This window comes from Vulpes vulpes, chromosome 13 (assembly GCF_048418805.1).
Source record: "Vulpes vulpes isolate BD-2025 chromosome 13, VulVul3, whole genome shotgun sequence".
NCBI classification, from domain to species: Eukaryota; Metazoa; Chordata; class Mammalia; order Carnivora; family Canidae; genus Vulpes; species Vulpes vulpes.
Genome location: NC_132792.1, coordinates 46,508,470 through 46,524,152, shown reverse-complemented (window position 1 = coordinate 46,524,152; position 15,683 = coordinate 46,508,470). Strand labels below are relative to the sequence as shown.

The 15,683-nt window shown below is 35.0% G+C and overlaps 1 protein-coding gene across 1 annotated transcript in view; it reads right to left on the bottom strand.

Annotated features, from left to right (window-relative positions):
• The window catches only part of CNGB3 (cyclic nucleotide gated channel subunit beta 3), a 245,144-nt gene that overhangs the window by 130,699 nt on the left and 98,762 nt on the right, over positions 1–15,683 (bottom strand). The window contains exons 3-4 of the mRNA XM_072734362.1: positions 8,494–8,644; positions 4,234–4,315 (exon numbers count right to left, since the gene is read on the bottom strand). Coding sequence (XP_072590463.1) covers positions 4,234–4,315; positions 8,494–8,604 — 193 coding nt within the window. The 5' untranslated portion in view covers positions 8,605–8,644. The remainder of the gene's footprint in view (positions 1–4,233; positions 4,316–8,493; positions 8,645–15,683) is intronic.

Here is a 15,683-nt window from a genome sequence, read left to right as displayed (position 1 = left end):
ATTAACTCTTTCAGATCTGCATAGCATTGACATATATGAGGCATGCAGGAACTTTTATTTACTTAAAAGTGTTTCAGGAATCAGGAAAGCAGAATGCAACTTTCTCACAAATAAGCTATATTCTTTGACAGAAAAAAAAAGCCTAAAAACATAGTTTGATTTAATTGAATTATGCAAATATATTTAAATCATTCAAACTATAAAATATATGGTATTTTATAAGAATATTAAAAAATAAAAATAAAAAACATCCTATCCACATTGGTTGGAATCTCTTAAGCTTTCAGTTTATAAAACAGGTGGAAACCAAGGAGTTTTTCCAGTTAGAATCTGGTCTTCTGTTTGATATTTAAAACAAAGTGTACTAGATAATGGGTATTAAGGAGGGCACATGGTGTTATGATCACTGGGTGTTGTACTGATGAATTATTGAACACAACTTCTGAAACTGATGATGTGCTATATGTTGGCTAATTGCATTTAAATAAAACAAAACAACAACAACAACCCCCCCCCCCCAAAAAAAACAAGTATAATCTCTATGGCTAACTTTTCCTAGCTCATCAGTTCTCCTTACCTCTCCATCTTTAGCAAGGCAGCTCTATTTCACATTATACACAGGAATGGTTATTGATTGTGCATACAGATGGGCACCTGATCCAAAGAAGGTGGGTCAGTCCACAGTGGGCTAGTGATCTGGGTGGTGGTATGATAGGTTCTGCCCAGTGGGAATAATGGTTGCTATCTAAGTCAGTCAGACTATTCTCTCTGGAATTTAGACTGGGAAATGAGTAGATGGGAGTGAGAGCAGTCCAGAGTAGATATGTAGAGAGAAATGCAGCAGTCATGAGAAATGAAGCCATGTCGACTGTGAGCGAGAGGCAGAGAAAGAAATTATCTCTTAGGGCTGGCTCTGTCCCTTGAACGGTTTTCCAGTTCCAATTATCCACAGGTTTTCTTACCCTTGAACCCTTGCCACTGAAGGTGTCCTGATATGTCTCTCTGTCCCTTGCCAAATCTGCATGGTTAGGAATTTTCTTCATCGTTTCAAATTATAAAGCATATCATATTTATCTTTTTTTCTAGACTAAGTTTTCAGAAATTTCACATGCTGTGTTTATTCATTTCTCATTTCTTTTGTTCATTATCACATCAGGTATCATTTTGAAAGAATATTTCTTATTCAGCTTAATAACTGTAATTGTTTACAATATAAGGCTTTTTCCCCCTTTTTCTTTTTCTTTTTGGATGAAGCAGAAAAATATGCTTGAGTAGTTTTGATAAAAGGTTTCATTCATTTTGTTGTTGTTTCTATATTCCTGCCTTATCCTTTGATGAGTAGAACTGACAGTTACAGAAAGTGGACTACATTACTAAAATTAGCCACAGTACCTCCTGTGTGTGGCAATCGAACTGGTTGATCTTTTATAGGAAAACCTTTACTGATTCTTAAACATTAAATTTCTGTACATAGTCTGGCTATTTCCTATTTCATACAAGGCATATTACATTTGTATAATTGTTACTGTCAAGGACTAAGGAATGTTTTCTTGTTTAAACAAGCTAGGATTTTCCTTTTCCTGCTATATTTAAAAATTAATATACTTTATTTTTTAGAGTAGTTTTAAGTTCTATAACAGTTTTCAGCTTTCCAGATTTCTGTCCAAACAGGGTTGGCTGAGTTGCAGCCTAGGTCAGTTTGGATGGTGGTAGGAGACTGGCAAGGCCTGTGATACCTCTGCAGACCTGGAAATTCGTTAGACTTGGAACCTGGAGATCTTGGCTGTTAGCTATTTGGCACAGGAGGTCCAGTGAAGACACCACACTTCCAGTCTGTTTGCAACACAAATTTGAGATGGAGGGCACGAGTGAAGAGAAAGGGAAGAGTAAGAGGATAAGTAAAAACATTGCTGGATTCAGAATCTTTTCTAGGGTTGTCATTGTTCATACATATGAACAACATCAAGTACCTACCATATGGTTAGTTAGAGGTCACAAAATGATCCTATGGGCTAAATTTGACAAGATTTCAGTTTTTATTTCAGTGATTTAAAAAGAGAATATTCAAACATTTAAAAAAGTCAACATTTATAAGTTGGAGATTTCAAATTAAAATTTATATTTGCAGTCTCTCTAGACATCTGGCAGCTCTTGCCTCTCATCCTCACATGGCAGTGATAGGTTGGAGCCAAGTGGCCTCTCACCTTTTTAGATAGGGCATGCATGATCCTCATTTATACTATCTGACTTCTATCAACATTGGAATTTATCAACTTCAATGCTAAATGTTTTACATATATTAACTAATTTAATTTGTACCTATAACCTAGATGACTGATGACAGTATTATCCTTACTTTAAAATGAGCAGACTAAGACTTAGAGATGTCAACTATCTTGACTAAAGTCACTCAAAGATATTAAGTGGTAGAGATATAATTTGAATTCAAAGTGTGTCAAACTCTAAAACCAGTGCTTATTCTGGTATAATATACTGCCAATATACTGAATTCATGTTATTTACTGGAGTAAAACTCAATTTCTTATTTCTTTTTTGTTACTTTTTTAAGGGCAAGAGTATTTTAAAGTCATATATATTGGTCTTCCATTCCTGTAGCAAACAAGCTTAAAGGCTTAGAACAACACTGTTTTATTGTCTTCCAGCTTCTAGAGGCTGCCTATGTTCCTTGGTTTGTGTCCCTTCCTCCATCTTCAGATTGCATCGTTCCATTTTATCTGCCTTTGACCCTCCTGCCTTCTTCTTATAAGAATCACTTAATACATTGAGGCCTTTTGGGTAATCTTCCCATCTCATGATTCTTAACTTAATAACATCAGCATCCCCCCCCCCTCATGTAACATACAAATTCATAGTTTTTAGGGATTAGTGTATGGAGGTCTTTGAGGAACCATTATTCAACCTAGTATACCACACTAGCTATGAGTACCTTTCATCCATTTCCATACCAAGTCACCTTACGGTATCATAAACTATTAGAGAAGTCATTTACATCTCCCTTACTGGTACCAAAACATTTTTTAAAGAAGGATTTAATGTACTATATAAGTGAAGTGGAAGCCTAAGAAAGATAATTGTAATCAAAAGAGGACTTTAGAAAGTTATCTTTATTTGAATCCAAAATGTATTACGTTCTTCATTTCCATGGCAGATAAAAATTAAACCATGCTCTGCAGAAGATAAGAGTTCTATAATCAGAAATCAACATCTGCAGATATTGTGACATTGCACCTGCATGTTTTGAAGTGAAGAATATAAAAATACCAAGCACATATAAAAGGCTATCTTTAAACACTAATAATTTTGCTTTTTCAAAACAAAATATCTTAAATATAACTGTTATTCCTATTAAAGTCTTTGAAGACATGCTACGTCTGCAGATTTAAATGAAACTATTTTTTTCCTTTCCACCCCAAAAGCTTCTCTGTTAAATGAAGCTTTCACAAGAGTTTTTATTACCAGCTATGAAAAATTAAGCTTACAAATACACTTCAAAAAAAGTATAACAAGGATAATAAACTTGTCATCTCAAAGATGTGATCCTTGGTTTCATACCATTAGTGTTGTATTTGTATGTGAAAAGAACTGTAGATTGGAAACCATCACTATTATAAAATAAGTCATAATGAAACAGAATGGTAGCAGAACATACAGGTGTATATGTCCAGTGGACATATATAACCACTGGACATATTCTAATTACTTAGAAAATATTGTACAGAGTCTTCAAAAAGGAATTGGGTCTGCTATGGAATTACCGATACAGGAATGAGTAATGGTAGCCTTAGGAGTAGATGAGATTTCTAATGGAGAGTGTTTAAAGGAATAAGAGCGGAGGTCTGACCATTGAAACTTTAAATATATATAATTCACAACTATTTTATTATTTTATAACCCTTATGTGAAATTATATTGTTCATTATATGCCTACGTTAACACAGACTTGGCCCATATTGTTCACTACTGTATCTTCAGTCCATAGAACAGTGCCTGACACACAGTAGGTAATAAAAAAGCATTTAAACAAACAAACAAACAAACAAATAAATAAAGCATTAAAAGTGATGGAATGAAGAAATAATGTTTTTATAAACATTCAGATCTTTAAGGTAGCTCAAGTGTGATTTATCCTAGGTGACTGACCTAGTTAAGGTAACACATTTAAGAGAGATATGCATTTTACTTAATTTTTTTTCTACAGATTTGGGTTCTGACCTTGTATTTTGGCATGTGATTCTTCAAATGTGACTGGAGTCATCTTGGTTTGGAGAGATTTATTTTCACTTTTGTTTTCTCCCTTTATGAAACAAAATAAAGATTGTACATGATGAATTTACATAAAAATAAATTTAAAGGTAAAATAGAGCAGAATTTTTTATTCAAAGATCAAGCAAATCATAAGTTTGTCATTTGTTTTTTTTTTTTTTTAATTTTTATTTATTTATGATAGTCACAGAGAGAGAGAGAGAGGCAGAGACACAGGCAGAGGAAGAAGCAGGCTCCATGCACCGGGAGCCTGATGTGGGATTCGATCCCGGGTCTCCAGGATCGCGCCCTGGGCCAAAGGCAGGCGCCAAACCGCTGCGCCACCCAGGGATCCCTAGTTATATGGTATACTACATATAGGGATACTACATATGGGGATCCCTTGTATATGGTATACTACAAATGATAATTCTTGTATTTAAATGAATATTCTTGGCTTTATTATTTTTATTAATAATAATTATATTCAATTTATTATTGAATAATCAGCCTTGACCTTCACAGCTTGCAGGCCTTAGGCACTCTCCTTTTTTTTTTTTTTTGGTCAGTGTGGTTGCTGCATCTCCCTGGCACATGTTCTTCCCAATTTCAGTCCCCACTCCCTACAGCCCTAGTATTGGTACTGGTATGTCCTTAGTAGTAGAACTTCAAGTGATGGAGAGAAGAAAGTAGTCTAGTTTCTTAATTCAGAGCTCTCTTGTCTTTCTGATTTCATTTGCGTCTACCTCATCATTTGTCTGAGCATCTAAGCTTTCCTTTGAAATGTAGGTGTGTCTCACTGGATGTGGCCAGTGTGTGTTTGAGGATGTCCTTTATGGGGATAGAGTGAAATAAAATAAAAGGTTAGAACACAGAAATGTTGGCTCCGAAGCAGTTCATAGTCTAGTAGGGGAAACAAACACACACAAATGTAAATGCAAGGAAATGTTATAGGTGATGAGACAATGTCTGTAGAGGATACAACAGGGCATAAAGGTGGAGTGGTCAATTCTACTGGAGTAGAAGGAAATGGAGGAGACCATTAAAAGAGACTCCTATTACAGGAGACTGTAAAAAGGAAGTGGCTCTTGGTTTTATAAATCAAGATGATTTTCTTTCTTTCTTTTTTTTTTTTTTGGATGAACAGGCATAGAAAATATTCCAGGCAGAGGATGTCTGTTTACCAAGAGTCTAAGGTATGATTGCATACAGGTTGGGGAAAACTAAAGTAGAAGTGGTTGAATGGGAAACAGTATGAGAAAATAAGACTATAGCTAAATAGGGACAGAGGCCTTGAGAGTCTCATAAGCTTTGATGTGGAGTTTGACATTGTTTATAGGTACTGTATGTCAGAACATTTTAAACTGGAAAGTAAGTTAATCAGATGATTTAATTTAAGCCTCACAGTAACCATATGTGTTAGGCAAGACAGCTATTATTATTCTTGTTATTGAGTAGGAAATTCATTAAGTAGCTAGAAAGATATCCCTGGATATGTTATGAAGCCTCTGACTTCAATCGAGTACTTTTACATCATATGATGCTATTCATAAACATTTTCATCACAGTCTTTTCATGTATACATATGTAGATTTGTGTGAATGGTCTTATTCTATAGTATGAGAGTCTGGATTCATCTGAGTTTGCAAGTCTTGATTTATTGGTTATTGACAAACGGAAGTCACCTATGATATTTTGGGTTGAGAACTAACTCCTAGATGACACTTTAAAAGAAAAATGTAAATTGATTTATTCATTCTTGAGTATCTTCCCATAGGCCTCAAATCATCTATTTGTATTTCAGAAACTTGTTGTTTAAATGCCATCTTAAAAGGTTATATTCTGGGATCCCTGGGTGGCTCAGCGGTTTAGAGCCTGCCTTTGACCCAGGATGTGATTCTGGAGTCCCGGGATCAAGTCCTATGTCGGGCTCCCTGCATGGAGCATGCTTCTCCCTCTGCCTGTCTCTCTCTCTCTCTCTCTCTCTCTCTCTCTCTGTCTCTGTCTCTCATGAATAAATAAATAAAATCTTTAAAACAGGTTATATTCTGTGGATAAAAATATAGTTACAACTTTCTGTCATTTTTAATATTTAGCATTTTTGAAACTAGAGAAAAGTTCTATTTCTTCTACCAACATGTTATTACATTTAAGAGTAGATGCAAATAATTTCCCAAAATATGCCATTTAAAATATATTTCGATGCCAGTCGACTTCATGTTAACATCCATACATTAGTATTGTCAGAATGTCATGGGGTATACACAAGAGTTGTTCTACCTGTGTCTAGTCTAAGTACTTCTCTAGTATTAATGTTTCTGAAGGAAAGACAACCCTGTAAGGAGTTTGTTCTTTTTGCCTTCTCTATAACATACCTTTATCCTGCAAGTAGAGTATTTAGAAAGTTGATTCAACTAATACTCATTTTTTTCTGAGTAAGTATAGCCTATTTAGAAAGTTGATTCAACTAATATTCATTTTTTTCTGAGTAAGTATAGCCTAGAAATTTAGCCCTCAGGTGCTCAAGTCCAACGTTTGCCAGTTGTTTGCAAGCAGCAAATTATAATAGGACTCATGATTATTCTGAAGATTTCATACATTAGTACTTGGAAAAGGATAGTACCTTGCCTGGCACATAGTAATTATTGTTAGCTATTATGTTCTCTGAGAGAATAATATATTAGTTATTTTTATGTGCTCTGTGGAAAAATAATTATGATAGATGGGGGTTAAATATTGCAGTGACTTTTCCAGCAAGAAACACAAGATTAGCTGAAAGGAAGTACCCAGTTCAACAACTGTGACACTCCTTGAGTTTTTATTTTTTTATTTTTTATTTATTTTTTTTAATTTTTTTTTTTATTTATTTATGATAGTCACAGAGAGAGAGAGAGAGAGGCAGAGACACAGGCAGAGGGAGAAGCGGGCTCCATGCACCGGCAGCCCGACGTGGGATTCGATCCGGGGTCTCCAGGATCGCACCCTGGGCCAAAGGCAGGCGCCAAACCGCTGCGCCACCCAGGGATCCCTCCTTGAGTTTTTAAACATATAAATAATTTTCAAAGTGTGGGATTATTCATTTTAGGATAAGAATTAGAAAGAAGTCAAGAGCACTCTCATGAAGCAATATTAAGCACATCCTCTATATCTGCTCTCCATTCCTAACACAATGTTAATTAGAAATAAAAGGCAGATTTTCCAGGGCCAATGCTAAGTAATCTCAGTATTTTCTATACTCTGGGCTCATTTAAGCCTGAATCATTAGACCATGCTATTTTAGTCCCTGAGGTACACTCCTGCTTGTACTTGACATCTCTCATCCAATTCCTTTATATGAGAAAATAATTATTGCTCTAAAAATCTTACATAGCACTTTTAGGTAAATCCAGTTAGTAATTTATGAAAATTGTTCTACAGACAGTTGTACGTGAATATTGATCATGTAATGATCACTTTGGACTTAAATGTCATATAAACACAAATTATATTTATAATAATAACTACATTTGGGAAGTCTCTACCATGTGCTTTATATATACTGTCTCTAGTTTATACAACAAGGCTACAAATGAAGAAATGAGTAGACCTAGAACTTATGAAAAATACTTGTTTAGAGCATGGTTCCTCCACTTCGGCAGTACTGAAAATTTGAACTGGATAATTCCGTGTTCTGAAGGGCTGTCCTGTACATTGTAGGATGTCTAGCAGCCTCTTTGGCCTCTATTCATTAGATGAAAGTAACATTTCTACCAACCTGTGACAACCAAAAATAACTACATACATTGCCAATTGTCCGAAGTGGCAGAAGTGTTCCCTATCAAGAGCTCCTGGTCTAGAGCAATTATTGTTAAATTGTAGTTTACCATCACCAGGATGTTTGACATTCTTTGTTGAAACAAATTCATAGAGCCCATTTAGTACTTGAGAAATTATTTAATTTTGGATGATGTGGAAGTGTAAACAATAATGAGAAGTCTTACTTGGCTTTTCCAACTCCTAATGCAGTCTTCTAAACATTTATTAATCTATTTTAAAGCGAATATATATAGTATATATAAAACAATGGTGATAACACCCTGAAGACAAACAGTGCATGACCCAAATGGTAGCAGGTGAAAACAGTAAAGCAATCTTACATATCACAGTGTATATCAGAACACTGGACAAAAATCTATCACTAGACAAAAAAAGATAATAATCAAGACTGATTTAGGAATATAAGAAGCATACCTGTCTTGTAGATTGCTGAGGCTGATTGCTTGCATCAGGACCTTGTTTATTCTCATCATTCTCTTCTCTAGGCTTCACCTTGTTGGATTTTATTGTCAGTGATTTAAACATTTTCTCTGAGGTGGTTCTGAAAACTTCTGTTTTTACAACTCTGTCTCAAGGTAGAGAAATGAACTTTGTTTTTCTTTTCATTAGTAGACAAGCCAATTAGTTGTTTAATCGGGATTTTGTTCTGGTTAATTCCTAGAGGCAACTCTGTAGCTAGTCAGGGCTTTGGCTTAAAAGCAGCAAATTACTTCTGCTTGGGTGATTTGAATTCTGTTTGTGAACTTTAAAGAGTCAAAATACCCCTGAGAATAGTTTATAAGTGGAGGATTAAACAAAACTTCATTGTTGATTTGAATTGTTTAAATGTGATCACACTGCCCATTGGTTTTATTTTTCTTTTCTAATTACCCACCTACCCATTTGTATGCATGTAATTTAATCAAAGTAACATGCAAATGATTAAAAAATAATATGTGCATAAAGGCTTATAATAAAAGGAACAGTTCATTCCCCCAAAGTTCCCATCTCTAGTCCTACACCATGAGATAACTACTTTTTCCTTTTTCTGTTCTTCTGGTGTTTTTTTTCATAAGTATTTTATTAATTGATCAGATTAACAGAACTCTTAGAAACTATAGTGGAAAATGAGACATACTGCTTTGCATTCCCAATAGCCTAATGTTCATCTCAGATTCATAATGATGATTATATTAGAACTAAGCAGAGTACGTTAATTTGCTAGGGCTGCCAGAGCAAATTACTATAGACTGGATGACTTAAACAATGGAAATTTGTTTATCACAGTTTGGAAGCTAAATGTCCTAGATCAACAAGTCAGTAAGGTTGGCTTCTTCTGAAGGTCATGAGGGAGGGAAGTATTGTAGGTCTCTGGCTTGTAGATGGCCATCTTCTCTCTATGTCTTCACTTTGTCTTCACCCTGGTCATGTTTGTGTCCCAATTTCCTTTTCTTATAAGGATGCCAGTCATATTAGATTAAGTTCCACCTCACTGAGCTCATTATAACTTAATTACCTCTTTAAAGACCCTAACTCAAATATGGTCACATTCTGCGGTCCTGGGGATTAGGAATCCAATATGAATTTTGAGAAAATATAATTCAGCCTGTAACAGAGACAGTGTATTTGATAAATAACAGTTTAGAGTATATGTATTTCATTGCTCAGAAGCAATTTGTTCTAAAACTTTTTACAAGTTTATAATTTTCTTACAAATCACTGGAATATCATAAAAGCTGTATAAGTGATTCCTTGATTGATTGACTGATTTTAAAGATTTTATTTATTTATTCATGAGAGACAATCAGAGAGAGGCAGAGACACAGAGGGAGAAGCAGGCTGCTTGCAGGGAGCCTGATGTGGAACTCCATCCCAGGACTGGGATCACACCCTGAGCCAAAAGCAGAGGCTCAACTGCTGAGCCACCCAGGCATCCCTGATTCCTAGTTTTATAAGCCTAGAAAATTCCATTGGATTATTGATTTCACAAATTGTAAAATATATATCTTACTCCAGCATGGATTTTTTTCTGAACCAATAAAGTTAAACTTTTTGAAGGAGAAGACTTATTTTATCCCCACAACACCTTTATACAGAATAGAAACTCAAGTCTCTGCTGATTAGAATGAAAAAAAATTTAAATTTTAAAGTTTTCATTTAAATTCCAGTTCGTTAACATATAGTGTAATATTAATTTCAGGTATACAATATAGTGATTCAGCACGCAAATAACACCCAGTGCTCATTACATCAAGTGTATCCCTTAATCCTTATCATCTATTTAACCCATCCTCCTACCCACCTCCCCTCTGGTAACATCAGTTTGATGGTTGAGTTTTTGATAATCAAGAGTTCGTTTCTTGGTTTTCCTCTCTCTCTTTTTGTTCCTTTGCTCATTTGTTTTGTTTCTTAAATTCCACATGGGAATGAAATTATATGGTATTTTTAATAATTACATGGTGTCTTTCTCTGACTTATTTTGCTTAGCATAATACTCTAGCCCCATTCATGTGATTGCAAATGGCAAGATTTTACTTTTTTTATGGCCAAGTAATATAATATTCCATCATATGTGTGTGTGTACCACTTTTTTTTAATCGATTCATCAGTTGATGGGCATTTGCACTGTTTCCATAATTTGGCTATTGTAGATAATGCTGCTATAAACATCAGGGTGCATGTATCCCTTCAAATTAGAATTGTATTCTTTGGATAAATACCCAGCAGTGCAATTGCTAGATCAGAGGATAGTTCTATTTTTAACTTTTTGTTTTGTTCCAGAAATATTTTATTTATTTATTCATGAAAGACACACAGAGAGAGGCAGAGACATAGGGAGACGGAGAAGCAGGCTTCCTGTGGGGAGCCTGATGTGGAACTCTATCCCAGGACCAGGGATCATGACCTGAGCCAAAGGCAGGGCCACCCAGGGGCCCCTATTTTTAACTTTTTGAGGAACCTCCATAGTGTTTCCCAGAGTGGCTGCACCAGTTTATATTCCCACCAACACTGCAAGAGGATTCCCCTTACTCCACATCCTTTGCCAACACCTGTTGTGTCTTATGTTGTTTATTTTAGCCATCCTGACAGGTATGAGGTGGTATCTCATTGTAATTTTGATTTGCATTTCCCTGATGATGAGTGATGTGGAGCATCTTTTCATGTGTCTGTTGGCTATCCAGATGTCTTCTTTGGAAAAATGTGTATTTGTGTCTTCTGCCCATTTTTTAACTGGATTATTTGTTTTTTGGGGGGTACTGAGTTTTGTAAGTTCTCTCTATATTTTGGACATTAGTCCTTTTATCAGATATGTCATTTGCAAATATCTTCTCCCATCCCAATCCATTCCATAGTTTGCCTTTTAGATTTGTTGATTGTTTCCTTCACTGTAGAAGCTTTTTATTTTGATGTAATCCTAATAGTTTATTTTTGCCTTTATTTCCCCTGCCTGCAGAGGCATATCTAGAAAGATGTTGATACGGCCAATGTTAAAGAAGTTATTGCCTGTGCTCTCTTCTAGGATTTTTATGGGCTCCAGTCTCACATTTAGGTCTTTAATCCACTTTGAATTTATTTTTGTGTGTGGTGTAAGAAGGTGGTCCAGTTTCATTTTTCTGCATGCTGCTGTCCAGTTTTCTCAACACTATTTGTTCAAGAGACAATCTTTTTTCCACTGGATATTCTTTCCTGCTTTGCAGGAGATTAATTGGCCATATAGTTGGGGATTCATTTCTGGGTTTTCTATTTTGTTCCAATGATCTATATATCTATTTCTGTGCTGGAACCATATTGTTTTGATTACTACAATTTTGTATATACCTTGAAGTTCAGAACTGTGATGCCTCCTCAGTTGAATAGAATTTAATTGAAAGCCCTTGAAGATACCTGACTCCAACCTAATTAAATGTACTATACTTGCAGCATTTGAATTTACATATTTCTTCAATACATAGCATCACAATATGCTGCTTCATTCACTAATGTTTTCCTGCATCTGTACCTTCCCCCAAAAAGATGGGAAGGTCTTTACCATCAGAACCCTTTACTGCGCCACTTTTGGTATTACCTTATCACCTAATGCTAGGTCTTCTCACTGCATTTATATCATTTTAACCAGATATAGAATAGAATATCCTATTATTTCTTTTACAATTTGGCTGTTAACCAAAATCATTTTCCAAAAACTCAAAAATTTGTTTAAGGGCCATTTCACCAATGTCCAGTGAAGATCTCATCTTCTCCATTTTGGAAGCCTGAGATCAAAGCAGAGGGTAGAAGAGAAAGGTGGGAATCATAATCCCTACTAGAGCCACGGAACTCTCATTTCCATCCTGCTAGTGACATATCCAGTAGATGCATGGATATCCCAATATATGATCTTAATGGCATTGTTTTTTAGAAAAATATTACTTTATTTTTTTATCCATCCACCTTTTAAAAAAAATTTAAATTCGGGGATCCCTGGGTGGCACAGCGGTTTGGCGCCTGCCTTTGGGCCAGGGCGCGATCCTGGAGACCCGGGATCGAATCCCACGTCAGGCTCCCGGTGCATGAAGCCTGCTTCTCCCTCCGCCTGTGTCTCTGCCTCTCTCTCTCTCTCTCTGTGACTATCATAAAAAAAAAAAAAATTAAAAAAAATTTAAATTCAATTAACATATAACATATTATTGGTTTGAGAGATAGAGGTCCGTGATTCATCAGTCTTATATAATACCCAGTGCTCATTACATCATGTGCCTTCCTTAATGTCTATTGCCCAATCAACCCATCCGCCTACCCCCAGCAATCTTCTATTTTCTATGATTAAGAGTGTCTAATGGTTTGTCTCCCTGATTTCGTCTTGTTTTAGTTTTTCTTCTCCTCCTCTATGATCTTATGTTTTGTTTCTTAGATTCCACATATGAGTGAGATCATATGATAATTGTCTTTTTCTAATAGACTTATTTCGCTTAGCATAATATCCTCTGGTTCCATCCATGTCCTTAAAGGCCTTTTGATTATTAAAATACAGACAGTCATCAATTGGAAGGATGAGGAAACAAGATAACTCCTGGTTGTCTGCACACTTTTACTCTATATGCCATCCAACAATAGTAGTAAGATCATTGAAATGGCTACTTTTCATCATAAACTGTTATTCTTCACAATCCATCTCTTGGTATACTAGGTTTAAACATACAACTTATCTGTGAACAACCAATTCTTACCTTCAATAGAATCTTCTTTACAAATATCTCAAAGACCTGGCTGAGCGGTCAGGATTCAATGTCCATTTACAATACATAATATCAAGTCATGGTATTATAATCATTTAGCTTTAAAAATATTGAACATTTTTTTGGAAAAGCTAAAATGAATATGTCAATTACAGAAATTTGTTCTGCTCTTTTAAAATAAAAGTAATTTACATAACTGAAGATGCTCTTTCCATATTCTGAAAATACTTTTAAAGTGTAGTCTTGCTTGCTACATTGAAATACAAGGACATCTGAAACATTAGAATACTGGAAAAATTGAATGAATTAATTTAAATCGTGCCTGCTTTTTCTGAATAATATAAATATTTTATATAAATGTAAAAATGTTATTTTTAAAAAACCTATGACTGTAGTTAGTGCATAAAAATACTTTAATATGTTCAGAAAGAATTATCAATGTCCAGCCCTAATTATTGGTGGAAGCTTATTCCTTAATTTGTCTTATTTTAAAAAATTAACTACAATTTATTTTTTATTTACTGATATATAATTGACATATAACATTATAAAAGTTTAAGGTATACAATACAATGATTTGATAAATGTATTGTGAAACATTTACTGCAATAATGTTAGTTAAAACATCCTTTACAGGCAGCCCGGGTGGCTCAGCGGTTTAGCGCCACCTTCAGCCCAGGGTGTGATCCTGGAAACCCGGGATCGAGTCCCATGTCAGGCTCCCTGCATGGAGCCTGTTTCTCCCTCTGCCTGTGTCTCTGCCTTTCTCTCTCAATCTCTGTCTCTCATGAATAAATACATAAAATCTTTAAAAAAAAAAATCCTTAACCTCACATTATTAGCATTTGGATGTCATGGTGAGAACAGTTAAGCTCTACTCTCATAGCAACTTTCAAGTACACAATAATACAGTATTTTTAACTATAGTTACTTCTGTTGGTTATTTCTACATTGCTAAAAAATCTGCTTATTTTACTCTTTTTTTGTGTATGTAAATTTGAATCCCAAATCTGTGAGGCACAGTTTTAACATTAAGAATTGTTAAGGAAGAAGCAAACAAATGAAAAGAACAATACAAAACAAACTTATAGATACAGGAACAGATTGTTGGCTACCAGAGGGGGAGGAGTTTTGAGGGTGGATGAAATGGCTGAAGGGGTCAACTGTATAGTGGTGAATGGTTACTAGGCTTTTGGTGATGATCACTTTATAGTACATACAGATGTTGAATTATAATATAGTACACCTGAAAGATATGAAATGTTATATACCAATTTTACCTCAACTAAAAGAAAAATTACTAAGGGAATTATTTTCCTATCCAGAGACCAGGTAAACTTCCTTAATCTTCTGGGATATCGGATAAATTTTTTTTTGTCAGTCCACCAAGGATGCACTTCTTTTAAAAAGGTCTTGGCTTTGTCTTTATTTTGTCATTAATAGGACCACTTCTTTTGTGCACTTTCCAATGAAAACCAAAGCCTTTGGCATCAAGACCACCCTCCACATCTCCTAAACCCAGTGCAGCCTGAATTAACTCATTAAATACTTATTCTCTTTGTATTTTTGAAAACTGAAGATTTACTTAAGATATTGGTTATGCATTTTAAAATATATTTGTCATAGTTTATGGAGAAAAAATTTAAGTACTTGCCAGGAAGAATTTTAATTTAGTTTTCCATATTACCAAAAATCACAAGTTCCCTACTGATTTTTAAAGAAAATTAGAGGTTTTAACTTTAGATCCAGTCATGTAATAAAAAAAAAATCCTTATATAATAAGTAACTTGATAGACTATACATTTGACTTTTATGTCCTAGAAATAAAAAATTAGTTTTGTTAAAAAGTGGTGTTCTTTGTCTTAAAAGACAAAGTTTTTTTTTTTTTTTTTTTTTTTTTTTTTTTTTTTTTAGGTTTTATTTATTTATTCATAGAGACAGAGAGGTGCAGAGACACAGGCAGAGGGAGAAGCAGGTATCATACTGAGAGCCTGATGTGGGACTCAATCCAGGGTCTCCAGGATCACGCCCTGGGCTGCAGGTGGTGCTAAACCGCTGCACCACCGGGGCTGCCCAAGTTTTCTTTTTCATTACATTGTTGCTTCAGAAATAATTCTGAATTATTAAATATGTGTGTGATCATTTTAGGAATTTCTCAGATAATCGTCTAATCCTATAGTTGATTATATATATATACATATATATATATATATATCCTTTTTAAAATAAATTTATTTTTATTGGAGTTCAATTTGCCAACATAAAGAATAACACCCAGTGCTCATCCCATCAAGTCCCTGTCACCCAGTCACACCCACCCCCGCCCACCTCCCTTTCCACCACCCCTAGTTCGTTTCCCAGAGTTAGGAGTCTCTCATGTTCTGTCTCCCTTTCTGATATATCCCACTC